Below are 26933 nucleotides of genomic sequence, written 5' to 3' on the forward strand. Positions count from 1 at the left end.
ATATAGGCATGCATAATAGGACATATGAGCAGGTACGACATCACTGCAGTGATTTGATCAGACATGTCCGTCAGCGTGCGTCAGATATCCACAGGCAACAGGTCGCCACAGGTGGTGGGGTGGCTACACATCCCCCACTCACCAGACTGGAGGGACTACTCCTGAGTGTAGTGGCTCCAGTCCACCTGCAACAACAACAGCAGCAGACATGCATCATGATGGAGGCTGGAGCCACACAGCAGCAGGACAGTGAACGTGCAGGTAATATGTCATATGTGTAGTTGACTGTTGTGTACACTGGTAGTTAATGCATGTGTGTGGTGTGTCCTTGGTTCGTAGCTGCCACCATAGTATTTAATGTGCAAGCGTGATATCCTCAATATTAGCTGCAGACCTGTGAAAGGCGACTGTTGTACTCCTGACCTGTATCATACTCAGTAACATTGGCACAGTTGTGCCCACTAACATTAGTTTCCTCATGTCTGCAGGACCCTCTGGTATCACTGCATTGCAGCCCATCCATGCTGGTGAGTGTCTATTTACAATACCTGTAAAAGTGTTGATAGTAATAGTACTATTTGGCACACTTAGTAGTGCTCTTTGTATGCATGTAGGTGTGTCTGTGTCTGTGTGTCGATATCACGCATACTGAGTACTGTACAATTGTGTGAGACTGTGTGCATGTGTGCATGTGTGCATGTGTGCACCTGTGCATGTGTGCATGTGTGCACCTGTGCATGTGTGCATGTGTGCACCTGTGCATGTGTGCATGTGTGCATGTGTGCATGTGTGCACCTGTGCATGTGTGCATGTGTGCACCTGTGCATGTGTGCATGTGTGCACCTGTGCATGTGTGCATGTGTGCATGTGTGCACCTGTGCATGTGTGCATGTGTGCATGTGTGCACCTGTGCATGTGTGCATGTGTGCATGTGTGCATGTGTGCACCTGTGCATGTGTGCATGTGTGCATGTGTGCACCTGTGCATGTGTGCATGTGTGCATGTGTGCACCTGTGCATGTGTGCATGTGTGCACCTGTGCATGTGTGCATGTGTGCATGTGTGCACCTGTGCATGTGTGCACCTGTGCATGTGTGCATCGCTGGTAATGTGTAGACACTGTAAACTGTGTTTCCTGTTTCCTTCCCACAGGTTCTGTTGCTGCTCTGGTGTCATGTAGCAGGGAACCTGAGTCAGGTGCCATGGGTACTGATGATGATGACATCTGTGTAATGGCACAGGATGGTATGCCAGGGTCCGCCATTGGTCAGCCGATTGACAGTACACAGCTGTCGACCCCATCAATGCGCACAGTTATCCTGCCAATACACCGCTTGTCACCACTGTCCCTAGGTGATGGACAGCATACAGTGGGCACTGACCAGGGTAATGTGGTACCTGTGGCACATGCCTCCCCACACAGCAGCCATGGCCATGGCCCAGAGATGGTACCACACAGACAGATGTCCAGGGGTTCTCGTGGGAGCATCCGTGGGCATACTGCCCCTGTCAGACGTGCCCACAGAGGTCTTACAACCTCAGCTATGTTTCGGACTGTCATGCAGGCACAGTCACGTATGGAACGGTACACCAGACAGGGTCTGAGGGAGCTGGCAGCATGTCGCACAGCCATGACTGACAGTATGCGTGACATTGCGGCTGCCATCCGTGATTTCACCAATGTCATAGACAGACGTTGTGGGGACATATTAGACCAGTTCCACAACTACATGTCCATGAGCCAGGGTGATGGTGGGCGGTTGAGGCGTCGATGTGGCCGTATGCCAGCAACAGCAGCAGCTGGCAGTCGGCGCGGACGGCAACAGGGCCGCGGCCGCCCCCATAGTGCCAGCAGCAGCCCCAGCAATGCTGGGTCTGTGCTGTCATCTGACCACCCCAGGAGACCACGTGCACGTGGCTCTGGCCAGGCCCGACAGGGCTCTGTGTCCAGTCAACGAACACCTGCTTCTGATGACAGTACCCAGTCTGGGTTGGTACCGGATACGGTCCGTAGCACCCCTGCAAGGCACAGGTACCGTGTCCGTGGCCAGAGACACTGATCTGTTTGACCTGGCAGGTACAGTCTGTGGCTGTCCACAAACACCAGTATATGGCAGCCATGAGGTGGAACTGTGTCATCCATACACACATGCAAATTGACAACACCTAGGGCTACCGCATACACACACACACTGCACCAACATTGCCCCACCTTCTACTGCTGTCCCTCACCAACACACATACACATACATGTCAATTGGCGGTATGGGTGGCTGGCTCAGGCATACCAAGTTCACACCCTGTGCATATGATGAAACTGTGCCACCTCCTGCAATCTGTAACAACTGTGCAGGTACAGGTTAACATGTTGTTGATGCACAGGGTGACCACATAGATGTGTAGTAATAGCATCATGTTGTTAACAGTACTGTGTGCTGAATTAATTGTGGGTATATCACAGCATGCCTGATGCAGTAAGTGTGTGGTTGTCACGTCCTGTTGTCTACACCCATGGTAAGTACCATAGTGTATCATCTGCACATGTTGGCATACTGGTGGTAATGATGTAAACAGAAGGCGACATACATAGGTAGCACGGGGGATAGGGTAATGAATGTAGTAATACACAATGATGGACATGTAGATTGCAAGTGGCATATTGCCCACACTAGACTCTGCAATGCAGATGTTTGAGGATGTTGATATGTGTGCAGTACTACACGACTGGTACAGGACACACAGGGGCACCCTAGCACTGCATGCGCACATATCATACCATGCTAGACAGCCCCAAGACACATAACTAACTGTCACAGGAGGGGGGTCCCCATATATGTCAGGGATACTGTGGTGGCAGGCCAGGGAGCATACATCCTACTAAGTATGGCACCACTGAGCGAGGGCTCACCGTCTGGTATTTGACATGTGTATTACTGCAGGTATGTGCACATGGGTTTCTATCCAGTTATTGTACAGCCTGACAGTACATGCATGTTCTGTACACTTGTGTGCACTGAGACTGGACCCTAGCCATCTGACCCGTGTATTTCCATGTACATGTGCATAGTGCCTGCATAGTTGCAGTGTTACCTACTGGAACTGGTACAGCTTGTTTGTTGTACAATGGACTACATGGAGCCCTGTTTACTGTAACATTGTTTGCATGCATGTGAGCTTGCAATTACCCTGGAATACTGATCACACCTGCGATGCATAGTTATAGAGCTTCTGTGGACTCCTACTGCCATCTGCATAGCCTACTATATGTATGTCCATGTCCCACTTGACAGATTGTCACTGTTGGTCCTGTTCACATGTACATTGCCTGTGACACAGTGCATATGACCTGCCTGGCATGTGTCCACGTGAGCAGTCATATATGCTACTGCTAACCAATCACAGGCACTACACCTTCACACATTCATCTTCTGTTGAACTACCTGCTTTGCTAGGGACAGCCTGCACCTGTCACCCCTGGCCTTCCACATATTGGCATAGGCTCTAGCTACACCCATGTTGCCTATGTTAGGCAGGGCTCAAATGACAAACCCACCTTCATAGGTATCACAAGGGATAAGACACTAGGAGCAATGCTACCCACCGCCAGATGTCTGAACCTCCAGATGCATGCACCCGACACACTCCTTGGCATGGAACACATCGATATCTATGCAGTATCAGATGCCTGGTTCAGGGCTAGTGGGGGCCCAGCAGCACTACTGGGTGTAACCCGTTTGTTTCTTTGATACAGTCTCCAAGGCCATTGCCGAGGGGAAGGTGGTCCACACAGACTACCTGGACCTTGCAAACGCCTTTGCAACAATACCCCACTTGGGCATTCTAGGGAAGCTCCCCAGCTTAAATATGGGCCCCTATGTCACTAGCTGGATTGCACAGTGGCTCAAGAACAGAACCCACATGGTTAGCATTGCTGGAGCCATGCCAGACCCCATAACAGTTACAGGTTGTGTCCCACAAGGCTCAGTCCTGGGACCCTCTTGTTTGGTATATGTTTATTGGAGGTACAGGCCAACACGGATGGACTGTGGCTGTACACCTGTGCAGATGACTGCGAACTGGCCACCATACTCAACTCTCCAGCTGACACAAGTATCATCCAAAGGGGCATCATAGCAACAGGCGACTTGTGCCAGAGCCATGGCCGTCTGCTGAACAGTGTTTAGAAGGGACATGTGCATCCTGTAGTCTGTTCACCTAGTTGCCAAAAGGGACATTGTCCTCAAACACACTAACCCCCCTCAGCCACAAACACACACTTGCCAAGTGCAGGTGTCAAACCCCTATCTGACTGTTATGACACTTGAGACGGACACATTAGCAGTGCATGCTATTTGCATTACTGGGGGTTTCCTCTTCCCCTGATATACTTATGGAGTGCTGACATCATCAGTGTTTCGGAAAAGGGAATGGGCATCCTGTAGTGTCCTGTCCTATTTGCCAAAAGGGACATTCCCTTCACACACACAAACCCCCCTCAGACAAACACAAACACTTGCCATTCACAGGATTCAAACCCCTACCTAACTATGTTATGACACTTGAGACGGATGCATTAGCAGAGCGTGCTATTCGCATTCCTGGGAGGTTTCTGTTCTCCTGCTGTACTTATAGGGTGCTGACATCATCGGTGTTTAGATAAGGGAATGTGCATCCTGTAGTCTGTTCACCTAGTTGCCAAAAGGGACATTTCCCTCACACACACTAACCCCCCTCAGACAAACACACACACTTGCCATTCACAGGATTCAAACCCCTACCTAACTATGTTATGACACTTGAGACGGACACATTAGCAGAGCGCGCTATTCGCATTACTGGGAGGTTTCTGTTCTCCTGCTGTACTTATAGGGTGCTGACATCATCGGTGTTTAGGAAAGGGAATGTGCATCCTGTAGTCTGTTCACCTAGTTGCCAAAAGGGACATTTCCCTCACACACACTAACCCCCCTCAGACAAACACACACACTTGCCATTCACAGGATTCAAACCCCTACCTAACTATGTTATGACACTTGAGACGGACGCATTAGCAGAGCGCGCTATTCACATTACTGGGAGGTTTCTGTTCTCCTGCTGTACTTATAGGGTGCTGACATCATCGGTGTTTAGAAAGGGAATGTGCATCCTGTAGTCTGTTCACCTAGTTGCCAAAAGGGACATTTCCCTCACACACACTAACCCCCCTCAGACAAACACACACACTTGCCATTCACAGGATTCAAACCCCTACCTAACTATGTTATGACACTTGAGACGGACGCATTAGCAGAGCGCGCTATTCGCATTACTGGGAGGTTTCTGTTCTCCTGCTGTACTTATAGGGTGCTGACATCATCGGTGTTTAGGAAAGGGAATGTGCATCCTGTAGTCTGTTCACCTAGTTGCCAAAAGGGACATTTCCCTCACACACACTAACCCCCCTCAGACAAACACACACACTTGCCATTCACAGGATTCAAACCCCTACCTAACTATGTTATGACACTTGAGACAGACGCATTAACAGAGCGCGCTATTCACATTACTGGGAGGTTTCTGTTCTCCTGCTGTACTTATAGGGTGCTGACATCATCGGTGTTTAGGAAAGGGAATGTGCATCCTGTAGTCTGTTCACCTAGTTGCCAAAAGGGACATTTCCCTCACACACACTAACCCCCCTCAGACAAACACACACACTTGCCATTCACAGGATTCAAACCCCTACCTAACTATGTTGTGACACTTGAGATGGACGCATTAGCAGAGTACGCTATTCGCATTACTGGGAGGTTTCATTTCTCCTGCTGTACTTATGGGGTGCTGACATCATCGGTGTTTAGAAAGGGAATGTGCATCCTGTAGTGTCTTTTCCTATTTGCCAAAAGGCACATTTCCCTCACACAGACACCAACTCCACTCACACACACTGAGCACTTGCAGGATTTGAAACCCCTACCTAACTATGTAATGACACTTGAGACGGACGCATTAGCAGAGCGCGCTATTCGGATTACTGGGAGGTTTCATTTCTCCTGTTGTACTTATAGGGTGCTGACATCATCTGTGTTTGGAAAGGGGAATGTGCATCCTGTGGGGAGGCAGACACCAAGCACACTATGGCTAAGCTGTCATTCCCTAGGGCAAACAGCCTAGTGTTGACCTCTACACCATTATGTTTACATGTGAAATGCACATTATTTGTTGCTGATAGACTGTGTGCATATCTTTATTGCCATAGCATTCCCTGTTGGTATGAACAACTTCTGCATCTGTGGAATATGTTTGCATATGGGAGGGATCCACTATATCACGTATGTCTCTGCAGTCATTTAACTGTGTGCACTGGGCAGACTGCTGTCATGTGGTTGGTTCCTGGCATAACACATAACAATACCAGATATGTGTGTCCAACTGCTAAACCAAGATTTGGACTAAGTGTGTGAGCATGCCCAGTTCAGCCTTCCCATGGCATGTTGTCAAAGTGTGTGAGCATGCCCAGTGTGAGCATTCCATATGTTGGACTCTGCAGCCCACCACATGTGTGGATGTGTGTGAACTTCACAAACTATCACCCATTTATGGTTGTGGGTTGTGTGTCATGTTGTGTAGTTACTGTACAACTGCTTTGTGTGTGAACACAACAGGATTATACTGTGCCTGCAGTGTTTGCATGGGATACTTTGCATACAGTTGTCAACATCCTTTCACACTGACCTAACACTGTAGTACTGTATAGTGTACTGGTAGTACTTTGACTGTGGTGGACAGTATCCTGGGCTTTACTGCTATCACCGCTTTACATTTCGATAGTGGGCACAACAGCCTGGTTGGGGCCAGTTGTGTACATCTGACCATGTTGCATTCTGTTCAGATATGAACTACTTACACCAGGCTTGTCCAACATTGTTAGTGTATTCCACAACATAGGTGTACAATTGCAAACACTAGCGATGTGCCCTAGTCCATGTCTAATGCAAGTTGGAGAGTGTGTTTGTCCTACAACACACATTGTAAGAGGGGTTTGCCATGACATATGTCATGGTTAGTATACTGTGCCTCTGTCTACCTGTGACATGACAGTGATACCCAGGATAAACCTACCATCTCCCGTCCACCCATCAGGATTCCTATTGAGGAAGATTGATAAGTGACTCTATGGGTAGCCTGTGCTGAGGGTTCACTCATGGGTGGGAGTGGCTTCTGTGTTATGGATCACACAGTACAGCTTGTCCTATGTAAGTCAGTGCTGGGGTTCAGGTCTGTCATGTGCATAGCTCACTGCCATTCAGTTTGTACTATGTGCATCATGTTTATTGATGCCAGCAACACAGGCAACACATGGCATCTGTGTAGGCTGTTTGATACTCCTGATGAGGTACTGTTGGGGACTTTACAGTTGATGGAGGTGTCTGCTGAGGTACATCCCACAGGGGCTATTGTGGTCGATTGTACCACTGCTGCAGGATGACTGCGGAGCCACAATGACCTCCCCTTCTGTAGATCTGACAGCCTTCATGATTAGGTGGGTATATGGTATGTTTCTGTCAACACTACAGCACATGTTTGTCCAATGCAGGATATCTATCACCCTGTGTCCCCAGGTCTCTCATTACATGTTAACTACATAATGGGTTAACACCTATGTGGTAATTGGTGGGCACTTACTGTATATCCACGGGGGTTGACTATACACGTTTCTGCACTTAGCTTGCTGACATAGCTATGGCACCAGTTGTCTGTTTCTATGTGGCCCTTTTGTGGGATGCATGTGTCAGCTGGTGGATCGTATGTGGTGAGCAGTTTGTAGTCCTCTGCAAACATGTTAGGACACAGTCCTTCCATGTTTGCCTGTACCTATGGGACATATATACCAGACGAGGGAGATACCAGGACAAAGCCTTGTGGGATGCCAGTTATATCCGGTTTGTAGTCTGACATGGCTGTAGCATGTCTGACCATGTCTGTTGTGTCCTTGGTCTGGTTTGCAACCCCTCTACTGACATGTGGGTTTATATTTACGCTGGTGAGCCTATCTATACTGAACATGTAGGGTATTGTATAGATGCCTTTGCAAGGTCCAGATACACTGTGTGGAGCACATTGCCCTCATCAATGACCTTAATGACTGTTTCAATTGAGTCAAACATGGTTGGGGGCAGGATCTGCACTTGAGAAGGCCACACTGGGTTGGGTCCGGTGTCAGTAGGTCCCCAACATCCTTATGTCTGTGGTACATGCTGATCCTTTCCATAGCTGTGCAATCTGGGCTTCTCAGGATTCTGGGGTAGTACTGTTCAGTATCCATTCAGGCAACACCTTTGTTGAGAAGGACCACTGTTGTTGTACACTGCTCTTTGGGTACGTATTCTGTGGTAAGGCTGACATTGAGCAGTAGTGTGGTTTGGCATTCCATACATCTTAGACTCCATGTTGCACTAAGCCCAGGACACCATCTCATACCATTGCTGCTGTGTGTTTTGCTTTGGAGATGTTGTCTGTTACCTCAGCATCTGCAATGTCAGGGGGCCAGCAGTCTGCTGGAATAGATATTCTGCATTCGTGGGGTGGGGGTTTGCACTGCACCTGTCAGGATGTATGTTGGCAATATGTGTGTGTGTTTGTGGTATTTGTGTGATTCAGGGCATATCTGTGAATTCCCAACATGGCTCCTACCATCAGTTGTGTAAGCCTTGGGATTATCCTTAGTGTCCTGTACAATTTGTATCTACATAGGTTCATAGGTTCATACTAGGCTATCCACCCTGGGCATTTGTTAGCCTAGCCAGAGTGTGTGTGGCTTTTGAGACCCCTTGCTATGTGGATATTATGGCCATTTATGATTTGCTTTGCTGTGCCTCTGTCTGGACATGACACAGTGAAGGCCCCACTGTATCTCTACAATCATCCATCCACTTGGCAAGATTCCTGTTGAAGAGTGTCAGTGAGGGGCTCTGCCTAACATGGAGTGGGATTCTGGTCCAGGGTGTGGGGAGCCTCTGGATTATGTATCTGTCCCACCGGCACATCCTATTTCATTATTTGTTGAGGTTGACATCTCTCACTCTCGCAGCTCCGATGGATATGTGTTGTCTGGGGTGGAGCATGTCCATTACTCCTGTGTTGGGCATGGCCTCCTACAACAGGCATGCAATGCCTCTGTGTGGGCAGTCTGTGACTGGAGTCAGCTGGGGTGTCTACAGCCAGGCAGCATATGACATATATGTGTGACACTTTATCCTCTTGGTGAGGTACCTTTGAGGTCTTTCTAACTGCTGCAGGTGTCAGGTAAGGTAGATCCCATGTGAGGCATTGTACTGGATTATGGGTGTGATTGGGGTAAAGTATAGGGGCACAGTGACCTCTGTTGCCGTAGATGTGACTCCTTTCCTGATACGGTGTCACATGTAGACAGTCTTCCTAGCCACATTGGCAATGTGGGTGTCACATAACAGGTTACTGTTCACAAATGTCCCTAGGTCCCTGGTTACTCCTTCCATACATAATGGTTTACCACCTATGTGGTAATTCGTGTTACCTTGTTTGGTATTTGGTGGGACATTCATACTGTCCAGTGTCTTCAGGACGGTTGGGGGGGGGTTATTGTGTGTGACAGTGTGGTCTGTAGCATGCTACAGACTGCACAGCAGTCTTGCCTACAGTTAGTTGCACATGGGTGAACTCCACTGCCTTGTGCATTGTCAGTTACCTGGACGTATGGGTGTCTGTGCTGCCTATGGATACTCACCTCCTTTTATGTAGTGTTCCAGGTTTTGGGGCCATGACACATGATACGTGGTATAACCTGGTAGTGCTGGTGTGCTGTCAGGAGCCTTGCAGCAGGTTTCTGTCACTGCACAGACATCAATGTTCTCTATTCTGGGGATGGCCTCGGGAGCATGCATATTGGGGTGTACACATCTGGCATTGGTCAGCATTTCCCTTATGTTTCTTCCCACTTATGTTTTCTCGGGTGGTGGGTCAGTCTTTTCAGCCTTGCCTACAAAAGGCTGTATGGAGGTGGCAAAGGCCTTATCCAATATTCAGACGCCCAGGGTAACAGGTGCAGGCCATCCCAAGGGCAGCTGCATGGCTTGTCAGGCATGACATCCCACGCAGACAGACATTGGATCCCCTTGGAATGACACCAGTGAGTGTGCTACTTGCTATGACTGCTCATTCCGTGTTTGTACTGTGGCATTATTCTTGGTAAGGGTAGGTTGCTGCGAACGGTGAGTGTCATACCGCCTGGACTACATAGTCGGATAGCTCATCTGTGTCTCTTTACATGTAGTCTAGGGCAGTACATCTCAGGTCATTCACACCAGCATGGACTATGACTGCATCATATTTCTATTTGCTTTGGAGTGACATACATATTTCTGTTATGTGGCATATTGTGGCAGCCTACAGGCAGCTTACTGTACCCTTTCCCTTGTTCAGTCTGGTGTGCGGGACAGCAGTGTGTCTGACTATGGAGTCACCTATTACACCTGTACCAGGCATGTTGTTTCTCCTTCTGGCCTGTGACTGTTTGGCACACCAGCTTTGTGTGCTATGTGTTGCATGTGCTATGTTTGGAGGCTGTTTCATTGGGTGTCTGCTTTAGTGGCCTCTGTTGGTGTGCTGTGTTTGTGATTTCTGCCTCCGGGAATGTATTTCTGTGTTTATGTGTTTGGTTTGCAGTTGTGATAGGTCTATGTGGGTATGTGTTTGTGGTGTGTGTGGTTACCTTCTCCTACTGACTTGTTTTGGGTGTACTGAGTTGGGGGAGCTCTGCCTCCATTTTGGATGGGTGGTTGCATCTTTCACATATATTTGTATTTCTTGGGTGGAGTTGGGGGTTGTCTGTGTACTTGGGGCAGGTGTACGATTGCCTCAGGATTCACAGATTCCACTTGTTGAGGCTGGCCTTAGTGGATTGCATGTGTGGACAGATTATATTGCCATACTACTGATCAGTAATTACTTCAATGTTCATGTTTGCTCTATCATGTAGTAGCTTCCTCATTCTCTTGCATGTTTTGGTTATGGCTGGTGTCCACCATGCCAGTTATAGGCACTGTGTCCTGTTTTAATTTGGGACTGCATAATCCAAGCATTCCTGGCAGTGTTCATGGAATGGCTGTATTACAGGTTCTGAGGTGTGGCCCATATTTTGCACCTGCATGGGACCTTTAATGGATTCCACATCAGTTTGGAGGTGTGCCAGTATTGCTTAGCACATGTTTTCCACTGTGGTTTTCCGGCCAGGGACTGTGGTCAGGATTTGTATATCCAGTGTGATTACTATATGGTCTGGTTTTATCAGTGAGCAATACACTTCTCATCTTGACATCCCGTACCCATGTTGCTGATTATCACATCCAGTATGCTTACCCCTCTTGTGGGAGTGGTACGTTGTTCCTGGGCCTTTTGGATTGTGGATTCTATGAACTTTTGTCCTACACTGTTGGAGCTAGTATAATGCTCCCAGTCTATGTCTGGGTATTTGCAGTCACCCAATATAATGTGGTTTGGAGGACTTGATATATTCATGTATTCCAGCATGGGCCGGATGCAGTTCCTGGTGTTGGGCCAGTAGTCTGTAGCAGGCTATACACTGGGGGGCAGTTTTAGCCACTGTTACTTGAGCATGGCTAGTCCATACTGCTTTTCGTGGTGGTACCAACATGGGGGTGTGTTTATCCTTGACAGTTCTTGCTAGTCACCCTCCTTTTGTAGCTTGTTCCAAGTGTTGAGGATGTACAGCACAGTATGAGGTGTAACCTGGTAGTGTTAGGGTGCTGTTGTGAGCCTTGCCTCAGATTTCTGTTACAGCACAGTTATCAACATTCTCCATACTGGGTGGGCTTAGACTGCATGCATCTTGCTGTTTGAACTTATCCCTTATCTTATTCTTATCCCTTCTGGTGCCTATGGAGATAGGTTTGTGTTTTGAGCCTTACCTATTCAGGGCACACTGTGCGTGACAACAGCCTTTGCCAGTATCCATACAGCCTGCACTGATAGGTGCATGCCAGTCCTAGCAGGTGGTGCATCATGTCATGCTCAGCATGTCATCCCAGACTGGCACACATTGGGTCCCCTTTGCCTCACTGCAATACTTCAGCGATTGTTGCACTTCCTCATCTCGTTGTCATGTTGTGGCATGCTACTTGTTGCGGGTAGGATGTTAGTCGGGGTCTTCAGGTGTGCATATGGTACTTGGTGTTACATTGCTTAACACATAGCATTCATGCCTCAGGTGGTGCTACAGGGCTGCCTCTGTCGGATGCACATATTACACTTCCCTGTACATGTTTGTGAGCAGGTTGTGTCACGTTAGGCATCCCTGTTACTATATGAGTGAGTCAGAGAGGGGTATCATTCCCAAGGTTCCTACTGAGCCAATGTATGTGCTATGCATTGCCTCTTTGCCAAGGCCAGGGCATACTGGGCATGCCTCCTTCTGCCTACTGGGGCAGGCTCAGGTTGTTCCTCCTCCGAGTCACGCTGTGCCTGTGGTGGCCTTGGCGATGGTGGGGGGCTGTTTGGCCCAGCCCTATGCTGGTCCTGCTGCAGCTGTTTTCGCAAGATCATATTATGTAGCATAGCACATACCATGACAATTTGGGTACATGTAGTTGGTGTGTACTGCAAGGCTCCACCGGATGTGTCCAGACACCGGAACCGTGACTTGAGCAGCCCAAACACACGCTCTATTACATTACGTGTTTGTGCGTGTGCCTCATTATGGCGTTCCTGTTCAGGTGTGTGTGCGTTTCTGATGGGTGTCATCAGCCACGGCTCCAGTGCATATCCTGCATCCCCACTAGGTGTCCGTGCGGGATGTCCCCATTGGCAAATGTCTGGTACAGCTGCGTCAAATGCCAGATGTGGGAATCGTGGTAGCTCCCAGGACAGCCAGCACACACATTCATTATTATGCCCTGGGCATCACACACGACCTGGCAGTTGATGGAGGGAAGCCCTTGCGGTTGATGTATGCCCTACCCCGCCACCGGCAGGTGCTTTGATGCGTATGTGCGTGCAGTCTATTGCACCCACTACCTCAGGGTATTCCGCTATTTGCTGGAAGAGATGCATGTTGCTGGCCAATACCTCACGGGCATTGGGGAAGTATACATGATCACTGACATGTGCTGACATGGCATCCAGGAACTGGTGCAGTACCCTGGAAGCTGATGCCTGTGATATCCCCATCATATCGCCAGTTGGTCTCTGGAAGGTACCTGTTGCTAGTATTCTTAGGCCAACACATACCTTGGTTTCCACTGGGATGGGTTCCCCTCTGTTGGTTCTGTATGTGAGGCGTGGCCTGCACAGCTCCACTATTTGCTGCAGGAGGTCTCTGTCCACTCTATAGCGCTCTACTATCTCCAGCTCATGTAACCCGTGGTAGGTGACCCTGGGCCTGTACACTCTTCTCCGTCTCCTCACTGCAGGTTGTCTGGCACCATCTGCATTGTCACCACCCTCAGCAAGTCGCCTATGTCTCATTATGACAGCTATGGCAGCCCCTAACATTTCTGCTGTGAGTTCAGCTATTTCAGTTTTCACTTCTGATAACTTAACTCCTGTCTTGCAGTGTCTCTTGAGAGAAACATTCTGCACTGCTGTTTGCAGGGTTTTAAGTGCTGGGCTGGCCTAGTATTCTGCCTGTGTAATTGCCTGCATCTAATTGTTTTCACCTGCTAGCTCCAGCAGTATTCCCTGCTAACTTCCTAGTACATCTGTTGCTTCCTTTTTCCTCTCTTTTTCCTCAGGGTGGAGCCGTGTGCAAACCAGCAGAAACACGCTCACAGTGGCTTACACGCGCGCACACATACTTACACAGTTTTTGATCTGCTTATTCGGATTACAACGCGTGCACGCCAAGCAAACGGTGTTAAACATCTACCAACACGCTCCCACATGCTCAGTCTGCCTTACACGCACGCACACTGTCTTACACACGCGCACACCGCCTTACTCGCGCTTCGTGGCACGCACACGTGCGCATACACATCCAGCAAGAAACTTTGGTGTAGGCAACAGTGTACACCTTCCATTTCTTGACTTTCTCATGTTTACTTAGTGGCACACCTCCTTCCTTGATATCTGTCTGACATCTGTCATGTAACTCTACCCTCCAATGAACTCCGTCCCTTTCTACCATTCCCCCCTGTGATGTCACCTATCTCCTACTCTGTTCCTCCCCCTTCTGTAACTCTTACACTACTCAGAATGTGCTCATTTGCTATGTGACAGTGGAATTCAGTATCCTTACACTCATTTGCATCAGATTGCCTACTAATGCTTAGTTACATCTCTTAGACTTAGCTTCCCCCCTTGACAACCACTACACGGTGGCCATGTTGGTTTTGCTCTGCTGGTCCCTCCATTGACATTCCATGTATTGCATAAAACCTACATTTGTAGGTTTAAAACCTTCATTTTTATGTTCTATGCAGCGCAGCCCGCTTGCTGGGCTGCGCTGGGTTTACACATCGGCAATTGCCAAAAAAAAAAATTATATTTTTAATATTTTTGCATGGGGTTACCTTGCCAATGGCCACATATTTGGCCATTGGCATGCTACCTATAACATGTGCACCCTTTATTTGGAGCTGACATGGCTCCATTGCCGTGTTTGCAGAAACGTACTCAGTTGTCAACTGAGTACATTTCTGCAGCTAACACGGCTCTTACACGGGCTGTTCTTGGCTTCCTGGATCGCTAATCAGCCTCATTTGCATGCTATTCAGCTGCAAGTGGGCTGATTAGCTTAGCCACGCCCACTCCGTGTAAGAGCCGTTTTAGCCTGACTCTTACACGGACTTTGGGCTGTTCCTGGATCGCGAAGGCTGCATGGAGTCTTACACTACTCTTAGACTCCGTGCAAGCCTTCGTGAATCCGGCCCAATGTCTTCTCTGTCAACATCCCAAAAAGATTTAGTTAGTTATATCAATAATGTTTATATATGGGTCTACCTAAATCAGTGATGTTTATATGGGTTCCTATTATGAAATCGAAGAGGTTGAAGATCGAATGGCTTTAATACCGGAAATACCATTCAGCTGTGTTTTTTGTGAGATTGTGGTACAGTGAAGACTGGAAAATTTGCCCTTTCTTCACTGTAGTGTGATCTTGGAGTTCGTATATATAATTAGTGGGGGGTGTGGGGGGTGCAGCCCCCTACAAAAGTGACTTTGAGGTATGGCATTTTCGATTTTTAAGCCATTAGAACACCGGTCTTTTTGGTGTTGTAATATAGACCCTGTTTATATATGGGTCTACCTTGTTTCAGTGAAATTACATTTACCCAAAATTCAAAAACATAAGATGACTTCACCGAAAACGTAATATTCCGAAACAACAAATAACCAATATTTTTTATAGAGAAACGAACCACTTGGCAACCAAGGTGAACTTTGCCTTTTTCCCCAGTGTAGTGCGATCTTGGAGTTGGTTTATTTAGTTAGGGGGGTGTGGGCGGCTGTCAGCCCCCCACATTGGGGGTGTTGTGAGGGAAGGCCACCAGTTGCATGTGTTTAATTTGCTTAGTTTTTTTTATTGTATCCTGGTGCCCAAGTGGTTCATTTCCCTGTAAAAATTATCAGTGATTCATTACTTCAGAATATTAAGTCTTCGGTGAAGTCATCTTGTGTTTTTTTTTTGAGTAAGTTTAATTTCGATAAAACAAAGTAGACCCTATACATATACATATACATATATATATATATATATATATATATATATATATATATATATATATATAGATATATGTATACACACACACACACACACACACACACACACACACACACACACACACACACACACACACACACACACACACTCATAATTAGGGGTGGAGAAAAGCATATTATAAAGTAATGAGTAGATACTCATGGTAGGGTTGTGAGGAGGTGCTGAATTAGCATTGAAAGCTTTGCATCTTTTAAATTCCAAGAATACACAATGGAAAATATGGAGGAGTAGAAGTGAAGATATATTAGTAACAAAGACAGAGATACAAGAGAACAAGGTTTAGGGTAATAGGACAGTGGTATTTGATTACAACAGTTCTTCAAGAAGAACTGGTGGGAAAGTCAGTAGAAGAACTGGTGGGAAAGTCAGTAGAAGAAAAAGGATAAATGGTAGTAGAAGGTTCTTTAACTGCAGAAAATTAGATGCAATTTTCCTAAGGTTAGAGCAGAAAGGGACCAGGGAAGGAAGAACGTGAGAGACAAGGAGGGAATCACTGTTAGTATGGAGGGGATTAAAGAAGAAGGTCTGAAAAGACTGAGTAGAGCAGTGAAAAGTAAGAATAGGGTACTTAGAGTAAGAATAGGGTACTCAGAGTAATAATAGGGTACTCAGAAGGAGAATGAAATGGGTGACTTCTGGGCATGGACAGGGAGGCAAGAAAGGGGGGCATGGGATCAAAATGTGAGTAGGGGAGAAGGGCTTCAAGTCAAAGGCTGTGGTTGAAAACCAGTTATTTGAAAGGTACTGTGTGAGACTGTATATGCAGGAGCTGCCTTAGCAGTGGTGTTCTATAAGATCTCACAGTAGATAAAGATGAAACCTTCTGTATAAAGGAGATCAAAGAAGCAGAAAATGACGCAGTTGAAGCAGTTATTAGATTTCAACACTTGTAAGTGAATAGCATGAAAGGCACATTGTTATCCGAGTGGTACTCTTTTAAAACTAACAGGCTGTAGAAAGAGGTTAAAGTTTTTGTATATAAGCCTGCAAGTAATACTTAGCTGAGAGAGTTTTATGTAAACGGACAGAGAAGACCAGTTCTGTGCTTTCATAGTGGAAAAGTAATATAGTTGAAAAATAAGTAAAAAGCTTATAAAAACACTGCAACACCAACTCAAAACTTAAAACTGAAGACTTAAACAAACTCCACTGGCAGCAATGAATATCCACAGACAAAAGATTAATTTTTAAGCGCATTTGTTCTTTAATTTCATGAGAACTTTATGAGATGAAGTTCTAATGAAATTAAAGAATGAAAAAAACTTTAAAAATGTATCTTTTATCTGTGGATATTCATCACTGCCAGTGGAGTTTGTTTGAGTCTGTAGTTGTTTCTGCAAATTTGGCTAATGTCAGGTAGGATTCTTTTAGTTTCTCATATCAACATTAGATAAGTGGGTAAGAAGTGTTTGGCTATACAGACGTTTTGGTAGTAGAACTGGTTTAATAACTCATGGTCTGATGTCAGGTTTGAGCAGATATACATGGTGGCATGATATAGTGTGTCCTGAAATTTATTGAATCTTAATGAGGGAACAACTGGGGGAAGTGATATTTTCAAGTGTAGTGAGTTGGGAACAGGTGTGCTTTAGAAGCAGAGTGGGTCTGTGTGAAGAGGATATGGTTACATTTGTTGGGGTTCAAGAGAATGGATGACTTGGCTATTGTTGTAGAACACCGAAAGCCTTCTACATACACTACTATAGCAATAACCCACGCCTGGGTGTGGGTAATGCTGGATTTACCCACGGATGGTGTGGTTTGGTCACGAGGGTGAAGCCCGAGTGGCCAGACAAAGCCAACCGTGGGTATTACCCACACCCAGGTGTGGGTTATTGCTATTATACAATGACATTATTTAAGAAAAAAAAAAATTACTTTTCTTAAATAATGGCATTGTATAATGCCTCCTTGCTGCCCTTCCGCAGCTGTCTGGTATTCTGCAGCAGTTCTGATGTACTGCGCATGCGTATGCCCATGCAGTACATCAGAGCTGTGGGCAAAAGCAACGGAGAAAGCAAGATCTCCGTTGCTTTTTACAATTTGCTATGTTAAATGGGTTTAACATAGCGAGACAGCTTTAAAAAAAGCAACGGAGAATCTCTGTTGCTTTTTTTAAAGCTGTCTCGCTATTTTAAACTCATTTAACATAGCGAGACAGTGTGAAGCAACGGAGATCTTGCGTTTTCCGTTGTTGTAAAAAAAAAAAAAGACTTGTAGTAATGGAAAAAGTCCGGGCGACAGGACCTTTTCCCATTACTATAACTCAGATTTACAACGTGCACGCTGACCAATCAGTGTGCACGTTTTTGAATATTAATGGGGGGTCGTTGTATAATAGACTTTTTATACTATGGCATAACAACTGAAAAGGGTGAAATCATCCTTATATTGTAAAAGGTTAATTCCACACAATAAAAGTAGATGTACTGACAAAAATGGCAAACAAAATTGGTCCTAGTATAGAACTTTGGGTGATGCCTTGCTGCATGGTTCTAGGTAAAGAAAGGAAAGTATCCCTCTTGTGTATTTTTTTCTGTATTGCTATAGAAACACAAAAAAACAACAGATACAGCAAGAATGAATGCCAAAAATAAAGAGGCAGTTTATCAGAAGACAGTGACTGACAATATCAAATGCTTTTCAAAGATCCAAGAAAACAATAACAAGTAGTCTCTCTCTCCCTATACTGTTCAGTCCTGACACAGTTGGCAAGGGCCATCAGAGATATTTCTGTCCTACATTTGGAATTAAAGCCATAATGAGGTAGATAAAAATTGCTAGAAGGTGATGAACAGTAGAATAGTATGCTTTCAATTTAAACAATAATTTTGATTTTTTTAGTATTTATCCTGCGCATTTTGCAAATTTCATAAGATATAATAATAAAATCTAAAAGGTTTTAAAATATCATCTTCATGTCACTTCAAAATTCAAATATTTGCTGATGATATTTTACTGACAATAGATGATATTTATCTTAATTTATCTTAATTTCTGATCTCCTTAAATAAGTTTAAAGAAATTTCTGAACTGAAGTTTAATCCAGATCAAAAGATGTAATATTGATACATCATAAGGTTTGGGTAACATGAATCATAAATTAAATATTTATATGAATAAAAAAAGGGGAAATATTTAGGTATCACACTTGCTGAAAGCTTAGGAGATATGGTACATACATGTTTTGACAAAATTTTCTTAATTTAACCCAAAAGTGGAATAGATATTACTTTTTCTCTGGCAATAGACTGGAGCTGATTAAGATGATTATACTGCCAAAGTAGTTATATATAATTCAAAATATTTTGTTATTTCTAGGGAAATCATAACAAAATTAAATACAATACTTGTAAATTTATTTATTTATTTATTTAACGTTTGTTTACCGGGATGGTCCGACTGGACAACAGTGTCCATTTTCAATGGAGGCCCGAGGAGAAAAGCTTCAGCAAAGTACATTTTTACTAATACATGTCTAGTACAACAAAGAAAAAGTTTACTATACAGCTTATATGTATCTACTTACAGTCTAGCAGAGATCAGTAAAGCAATTTAGGAGATTAATCAACAAAAATTGATACATGAGAGATGAGATTAACACATCAATAAAGTACAAATACAGTACAACAAGTCTTAGATATTCTTAAGTCTCGACAGTACATTTAGTTTGTCACCTGACAGAATACAGTTTACAACTACGAGGAAGACAAGGGGATATAGGTAAGGGAGAAGAAGGTTTCATGAGTTATAGAGTGGATATAAGTGTAGTTAGAGGTTATATCTGAGTGAGGGAAAGTGATTTATAGCACCTGAATAATGAAAATGTTTTATAGCACCTGAATAAACCCATAATTGCTTTGAAGCATCATATTAAGTCTTGTGTTGCAGGACGAATACAGTTCCCTGATATTAAGCCGTATTCATAGCATCTGTTTTTAAGACAATATCTCAGTGGTTAGACCTTACCTTCCGCGGTGGTGCAGTGGTAGTGTTGTCGCCTCACAGCAAGAGGTTCTCCCATTCGATTCACGGCTGGAGCGCCTTCTGTGTGGAGTCTGCATGTCCTCCCTGGGGTCGAGTGCGTTCAAAAGACATGCGTGAATGGGCGTGCCTTCTTTGAAGGTTGGGCGTTGGGCTGGCACCTCGGCACCATAAAAATCGACTGCTAATCATTAGCAGACTGGAGTTCCACTGTGGCGACCCCTAACTGGGAAAAGCCAAAAGAAGACTCTCAGTGGTTAGATCTTAACTATGGGGACGGATGGAACCACATTCATAAATACATATTTGTAGATTCTAAATTGAGAACTTCATTAAATGCACATGATATTGTTAGTATTAAAATATAAGTTTCTTATTTATTAATAATTTGGCAACATTCAAAAAGTTTCTACACAGGCATATAGGAATGAAACACTGGATATTTTCAGTCTTTCCCGCTGCTTATACTCCTACTTTTCTAGATGGCCCAGATTTGAATACAATGCTTCCTTTAAAGCAATGAAACTTATCATTTTGGCTCGAATGGTCAAAGGGCCATAAAATTATTTTTATAGATAACATTATCAGCTAATATAACCTAAATCTGAATGGCTGGATATTAATACAAAATAGTAGAAACTATATACAAGAATTTTCAATCAGTGATTGAGAGTTGTTTTTCATTTGTTGGATTATTTTGTACAAGTAATTTCCAGATGCAGGTAGAAAACTATTGAGATTATACAAGTTAGTTTTAGCTAATTAATGCATAACTTCATAATGGTAATTGGAAATACATGGAAAATATGTTATTCATTCATCATAATGATAATAATAAAATTAATGATACAAATTAATCATGATGTGTTCTAAGTTAACTACTTTCTCATTTTTCTGGAAGATATTTTCATGGAAATGTATTCATGGACTCCTAATAAGATCGTCAAAATATACAACACACGAGATACTGAATGCTGGAGATATAATAAAATTGTATTCAAAAATCTCACTCCCAGATTTAATAAAATCCATGCAGGCATAGTATAAAGCCTACACGAAAGGTGCCGTGGCTGTGTACGTGGTACCACCTCGGTAGTGCGCCATTCATATTAATGATGGTGCATTGCTAAGGGAGAAGCATGTAACACAGTTATTGAATCAGTGTAGAGAGTGTGTTACTGTGTCCGGAGATGAGTAACACCCCCCTGCACTGTGAAAGTGCAGTATATCAATGTATGCATACGTATTAAATTTAATATTTTTTTATGCTTGCACAGTGTGGCATGGTGCACAGCAATTGACACATGCCAGACATCTAAAAATAGAAATGGGATACATTTAATTATGAATGCAAAGGTCAAGTTTCAGCATAGCTGAGTGGGTTTGCATGGCGTGCCGTGGTAATCAGCCATGCTTAAATGTAGTAGAGAGGTATATGTATATGTAAAAATATAGTAGAGTTCAGCACGACCACATAGCCAAATGGTTAGATTGACAGCCTTATGTGCAGTAGGTGCAGGGTTTGAATAAACAGATTATTAAGCATTTATTTTGCAAATACAAATGATGTCAATTATTTTTAAATCCTACTTTGCTTCGCTCAGCTAAGCTCTGCTAAGCCCAGCTAAGACTTGTCAAGCACTGCTTAAACAAGGAATGTTTTAGCACCACTTAGCTGGTTTTCCCACTGCTAATCGGTGCAAAGCACTGCTCAGCATTTGCTAGTCTAAGCACTGCTCAGCTCAGCTAAGCTTATTTGTGCACCACTAAGCATTGCTAAGCACTGGCAATTTAAGCATTGCTGAGCTCAGCTAAGCCAGTTTGCTCAGTGCCAAGCGACACGCTGAATTTTTAAAATGGCCTTTAAACCTGTTGGAGTTTGAACCGTGCAGGAACTATGACAGATGTTGGAGAGGGTGCGCACTTCTGGATGAAGCGGTGGGGCATTCTGGAGTCCAGGGTCATGGTTGGATTCCTAATGAAATACCATGATGTCTGGCTGTTGCAGGGCCAGTACCAGGTATCAGAGTATAAGTCAGAGGCCTGGGACCAGCTGGCACATGATCTCACCAGTGCAACAGGTATCCCCCACACAGGTGAGCAGGTCCATCAACATTTCAATGATCTGAAGCAGTAGAAGAAGGGACTTCTGAACACCTGGGTCCAGGATGTTTGGGACGTGAATGCCCCACAAGTTAGTATGTACTCTTAGCATTGTTTCACCAATACCTAATCTGAATGTGTGCTAGACAGGTACGCATAATGGTGTGCCTCTCTCCTTACAGCTGCAGAGGAGAGATCTCGCAACCTAGAAGCCCATGCAGGGTGCCTGGCCTGGTTGCACCATGAGTGTGGTGAGTACAGATTAATTTGCAATCTATAGTCAAATACACAAGATAGAGTAATACAGTCACTGCCGGTAGCTACATACTGATCAGATTTGTGTAATGTAATGAATGTGGACATAAGGCTGAACTGCAATAACTGTCTACTGCAAAGTATAGTGCAATAAAGATTAAAGCATTAAACCTGATAATATTTATGAAATAAATATTCTACTGCAATAATTGTGGAATTACAGCTGTATTGCAACACCTGCATTATCCCAAATGTTGTTTAATAAAGACTCAAAAATATGACAATAACTGCATGAAGGTACCCCTAATAAGGCTATGTGCAATATGTGTGTATGTCGTGCTGTTGTTCATGAAATCGAGTGTGACATCTGCTCTGAAATAATGACAAAAAGAATACCACTAACTGACTCACGGTTAGCTAAGAAAGAGTGTTATACTAAACTGCGGATTTAGAGCTGTATTACAAGCTATATGCATTGTGAAATGTTCTGCACTAACATCTGAAGCAATACGTAGAACACCCAAGGTATATTGTGTATATCAAGTTTGTCTTATGTTAACTGTAGCATTTCAGCTATATCCATTCCTGCTCTGAGGTACGGCGCTGCAGGCAAGTATGAAAGTGTAATAGCTGTAGACTGCAAATATACTATCTGCAACTATATATAGATCAGGTAGCCAACCCAATACTCCGATATGGTTTGTACACATAACAGATATTTTCTCCCACTAAGAGTTTATTGTCTACACCTGCATTCTATGTATTAATGTACAGTTTACCTAGTATCTCTGTCATGCACGATTCTCATGCATGTGTGTTCAACTGTCACTGCAGTCTTGTATAAAACTGTACTACTATTACAAGGTCAAATTGTGTTTCCAAGTGAGCTCTAGGCAATTATCAGGCAGTCAATAATCAGCAGTGGCTCAGTAGCTCAGTTTGTTAAATACTGTGTCTGATATACATTTTGTGACACACAGACCAGGGTTTGAATCCAGTGACAAGTACTAATAAATATTACTGAATCAGTTATGTATTGTTAACAGATTTTCTCACCACAGGAATTACAGGTAAATGAGTGCAGTAGCCCTTATTATGGGTTAATAATTTGTGTATTTAGAAGTAACAAATTGTTAACAGCATTGATCAGGAATGTGATAAGACGTCAGAAAATAAAGGCAACAAGTACAATACTAATTAAATATATTACAGTAAATAAAATGTGTAATCTTGGTATGGTTGTGGGCCAGGTGCTTCTGTGTATATTTGCTAACAGTCTAACCCAATGCCTGCCAAGGATGGTATGATAGTTGTTTACTTTCTGTACTGTACACAAAACATGTCTCTGAAGTGTCACGCTGTCAAGGACTGCAATCACTGTTGCCTAATCCCTCTGTCACAGATCTATCGACATGATTATGTGAATAGCACAGTCACACTACATCAGTCCACAGTACACCTTGATAGTCATATAGGTCCACCTGACATATAATAGTCCTCTGTAGTTGTATACCTGTAGGCGTTACAGCTCGACCCATACTGTCCCATGTGGATAGATTGAGAGGTATGTACCTGCTACAGCAGCTATAGGCACTGTTATACATAAAGGAAGGACAGACCTGTAGAGTATATAACAGTACAGTTGCAAACTATATAGCCTATACCGGTACTAATGGACTGTATTTCTCTCTCCCCCCACCACTTATCTTCATCATAATTTATTATTGGTATACATCTGTTATGGTTTACTATTACAACTGTTGTTCTCTAAACATTATTTACCAAGTTACTGTTTGCATGATATATAATACATGCTAGTAATTTTTAATGGTATGTTTTATGTTATTTCAATAATATGCACTTACTCTTCTAGATAGAGATAGCAGTTTTCTTTGGCAAGTCTCCTTGCATGGCTCTGGGTTTCCTTCTCTGTTGTGCCGTACAAGATGACCATGGCACCATACTCCCGGCACATCTTCCCTCGCATTGGACATGTGTTGGTAGACATGATGACAAAAATTGGGATGTGGAGTTCGGTTGCATGATAGGCCACAGCCATGGCAAAGTTACTGTCAGATGCCACAATGACACCCTTTCTCTGCTGGTCCTGTAATAATTATAAAGATATTTTAGAATATTTCTAAATTAAATTGGAAATGATGATGATTAAGCCAAGTATTTCTGCAGTTAACCTAACTTGCAATGCCAAAAAGCAGGACTGAAACTGAAAAAAAAAATCATTCACAAAGATTTAGAAAATGATTAAAAGGAGTTGATCAGTATAGCCGGGTCATATATGTCACCTTTGGTTTTAATTTTTGGCTTACTGATAGTCTCATAGCATGCAGTTGTGTGGACTGTGGAGATTTTCTGGATTTTTATTAGTGTCATGAAGTGAGACTGTTAAAAATGTTTATAGCTTTAACAACAAAAACAAATATGATGCGTGTTTGTTGTTTGTAAAATGATTCCTTATCCCTTTCCCCATAGAAGACACTCCTTTGCTATGAGGTACTGGCTTTTTAATTCACCCTGCCTTCTTTGGTAGCAGTACTCATGGTTCTTGGTATCCCTTCCTTCTCAGCTACTTTCCACCTTTGATGCTTCATGAAATGAATCTGCTCTCCTACCTGAAATTCAAATTCTGAGGTATTATATGTTTGCTACTTTCACTTTCTTTAATACTGTCTTGAATGTGTAGGGTAGCCCTGTTCATTTCCTCACCAGTACCCCTTATCTCATGCTTTATTAACCCATTCCCAACCTTAACCTTGCCTCAGATCTACCTGCAAATGAGAGCCACTGTCTGAATCTGCAGTAACTTTACTCCACGATACTCGCAGTCTTATATTATACTACAGTACTTAATGCTCACCATTAATTCACTCTCTGCTGTACTTAAATCCTATTCTACTTCATTAGATCTCAAGTACTCAGACTCTGTGGCTTCCATTGAAACTTTGGATACCTTCAGTTATGCGCCTTCTTATCTGGTGATTTGCTCTGCTAGTATTAATGCTGTTTGGTACTCGGGAACATTACTTCTAAGTATGTGCTATGCTTGAGACCTGGTAGCTGAGACATCTCTCATCCTTCTGTGATGATTAATACTCAATGATATTTGAAAATGATCCGCTTAATTCTGCTGCTACTATTATTATTATTACTCTCTGGAAGCTGAATACTGCCATCCTTAGCCCATAATTCATCGTTATTACTTCTAGGTTTCAGTCTCTCCTACGTCTTCTACCACCAAAGAAATAATAATAATAATAATAATAATAATAATAATAATAATAATAATAATAATAATAATAATAATAATAATAATAATAATAATAATAATAATAGTCATAATAATTCATATTATTCTGCAATGTTTCTGTTTCTACCAGTACCTATTATTAATTGTTCTGGTATATTTTAATTCCTTTGTTCAACAAAGCCCAGTTTTTAATGCTTTTCCTACATGCATTTAACAGCTAACTAGTTGACAATTATTTTCCTCATCCCATTTTCCCGAAGGTATCTATCCCCAACTGTATTTTCTATTACTTGACATAATATGTAGCTAGTGTTCCTTTTTCCTTTTCAGGGTGTTTTTCTTCTCCCTCCACTTGCATAACTATGAAACAAGTAAATGTTTGTAATGGTATGTGAAGGGGGAAAGAAGGAAATGTTCCTCATGTGGGGGGTGGTACAACGGAACTTGTACTCTGTAAAAAAGAGGACAGTTATTTTGCCTTCAGCAGGCATGCACAGTTTACTTTGGTGGGTTTGATGTCAACTGTTCAAAGTAGACTCATTTTTAAAGCTTCTATAAAATTTTCATTTTTTTCCATTCCTCATGTTGCATGGTTTTGAACCATGACTGGATTATTTGGTGCTGTAGGCTGTTCCCCAGAATAGCAGTCCCTTCAACCCAATTTTGATACCTCAAAAAGGGGAATAGAAGGCCAAAAAAGATTTTTTTAAACTGAAGACCAAGATGTTCCAAGGTAATTCTGAACTGTATTAAGGAACTTATATAATTTATGTGATACAAGTTGCGCTACTAAATGCATTCATTTCAGCAGCCATGATATGGTGTGTCAGATACCTACACTTTGATCAAACTTAATCTTCATCAATGTCAATTATACCCTCAGACAGTTTGTGCCCCTTTCATCCTTTTTGTGGCTTACTAGGGCCTAACCAATTTAATTTTGTTTTGACCCCCCTGTCCTCCTTCACTAACATTTTCAATAGACCCCATGAACTCGTTTGTTTCATTTTGCAGGGGTGGCAAGATCCTGCAATAAGCCTTACGACAGATGACCTCTCTTCTTTATGGATATTGTGGCCTTACTGGCTTTTCCTTTAATGATGTGTTTGACCCAGCATTCATAGATTGAAAGAAGGGAGGTGAGCATCATACAAATTATTGTGGGGGAGAGGGATTTTTAGGTAAGCAATATGAAGAAATACCCTAAATGGAGCAGTGCAGGTATGTGACATTGTATGAATTACCATGCATGGTAACACATCCATTAAACCACTCTCATTGATTAACTGAATGATAGTTTTTTACCTGACTGGAAAATGCTTATTGGTTTCCAGTGGGAAGCATTTAATCATAAACAGAAACCTCCAGTCCTCACCAGGATGGGCAAACCAATACATGTTACTTATCCACACTCCCACTGCTGTACCCATTCCTCCAGAGGCCAAGGCTACTAAATGAACTCAGGCCATTTGGGTCACAGTCAGGGATCCATCCCAGTACATTGTGGAGCTAGAATCAATTTAAACTGAGGTCAGTCCACTGGCTCTGTAAATTTGAAGGATAAATCCCTGAC

General features: G+C 43.5%; 1 protein-coding gene across 1 annotated transcript in view; it reads right to left on the bottom strand.

The window, feature by feature from the left end:
- The window catches only part of LOC122789085 (L-threonine ammonia-lyase-like), a 796205-nt gene that overhangs the window by 607372 nt on the left and 161900 nt on the right, over nt 1-26933 (bottom strand). The window contains exon 3 of the mRNA XM_044056286.1: nt 23961-24202. Within this exon, the coding sequence (XP_043912221.1) occupies nt 23961-24202 (242 nt within the window). The remainder of the gene's footprint in view (nt 1-23960; nt 24203-26933) is intronic.

This window comes from Protopterus annectens, chromosome 14.part0 (assembly GCF_019279795.1).
Source record: "Protopterus annectens isolate FY-2018-M chromosome 14.part0, PAN1.0, whole genome shotgun sequence".
In the NCBI taxonomy this organism is placed as follows: domain Eukaryota; kingdom Metazoa; phylum Chordata; order Ceratodontiformes; family Protopteridae; genus Protopterus; species Protopterus annectens.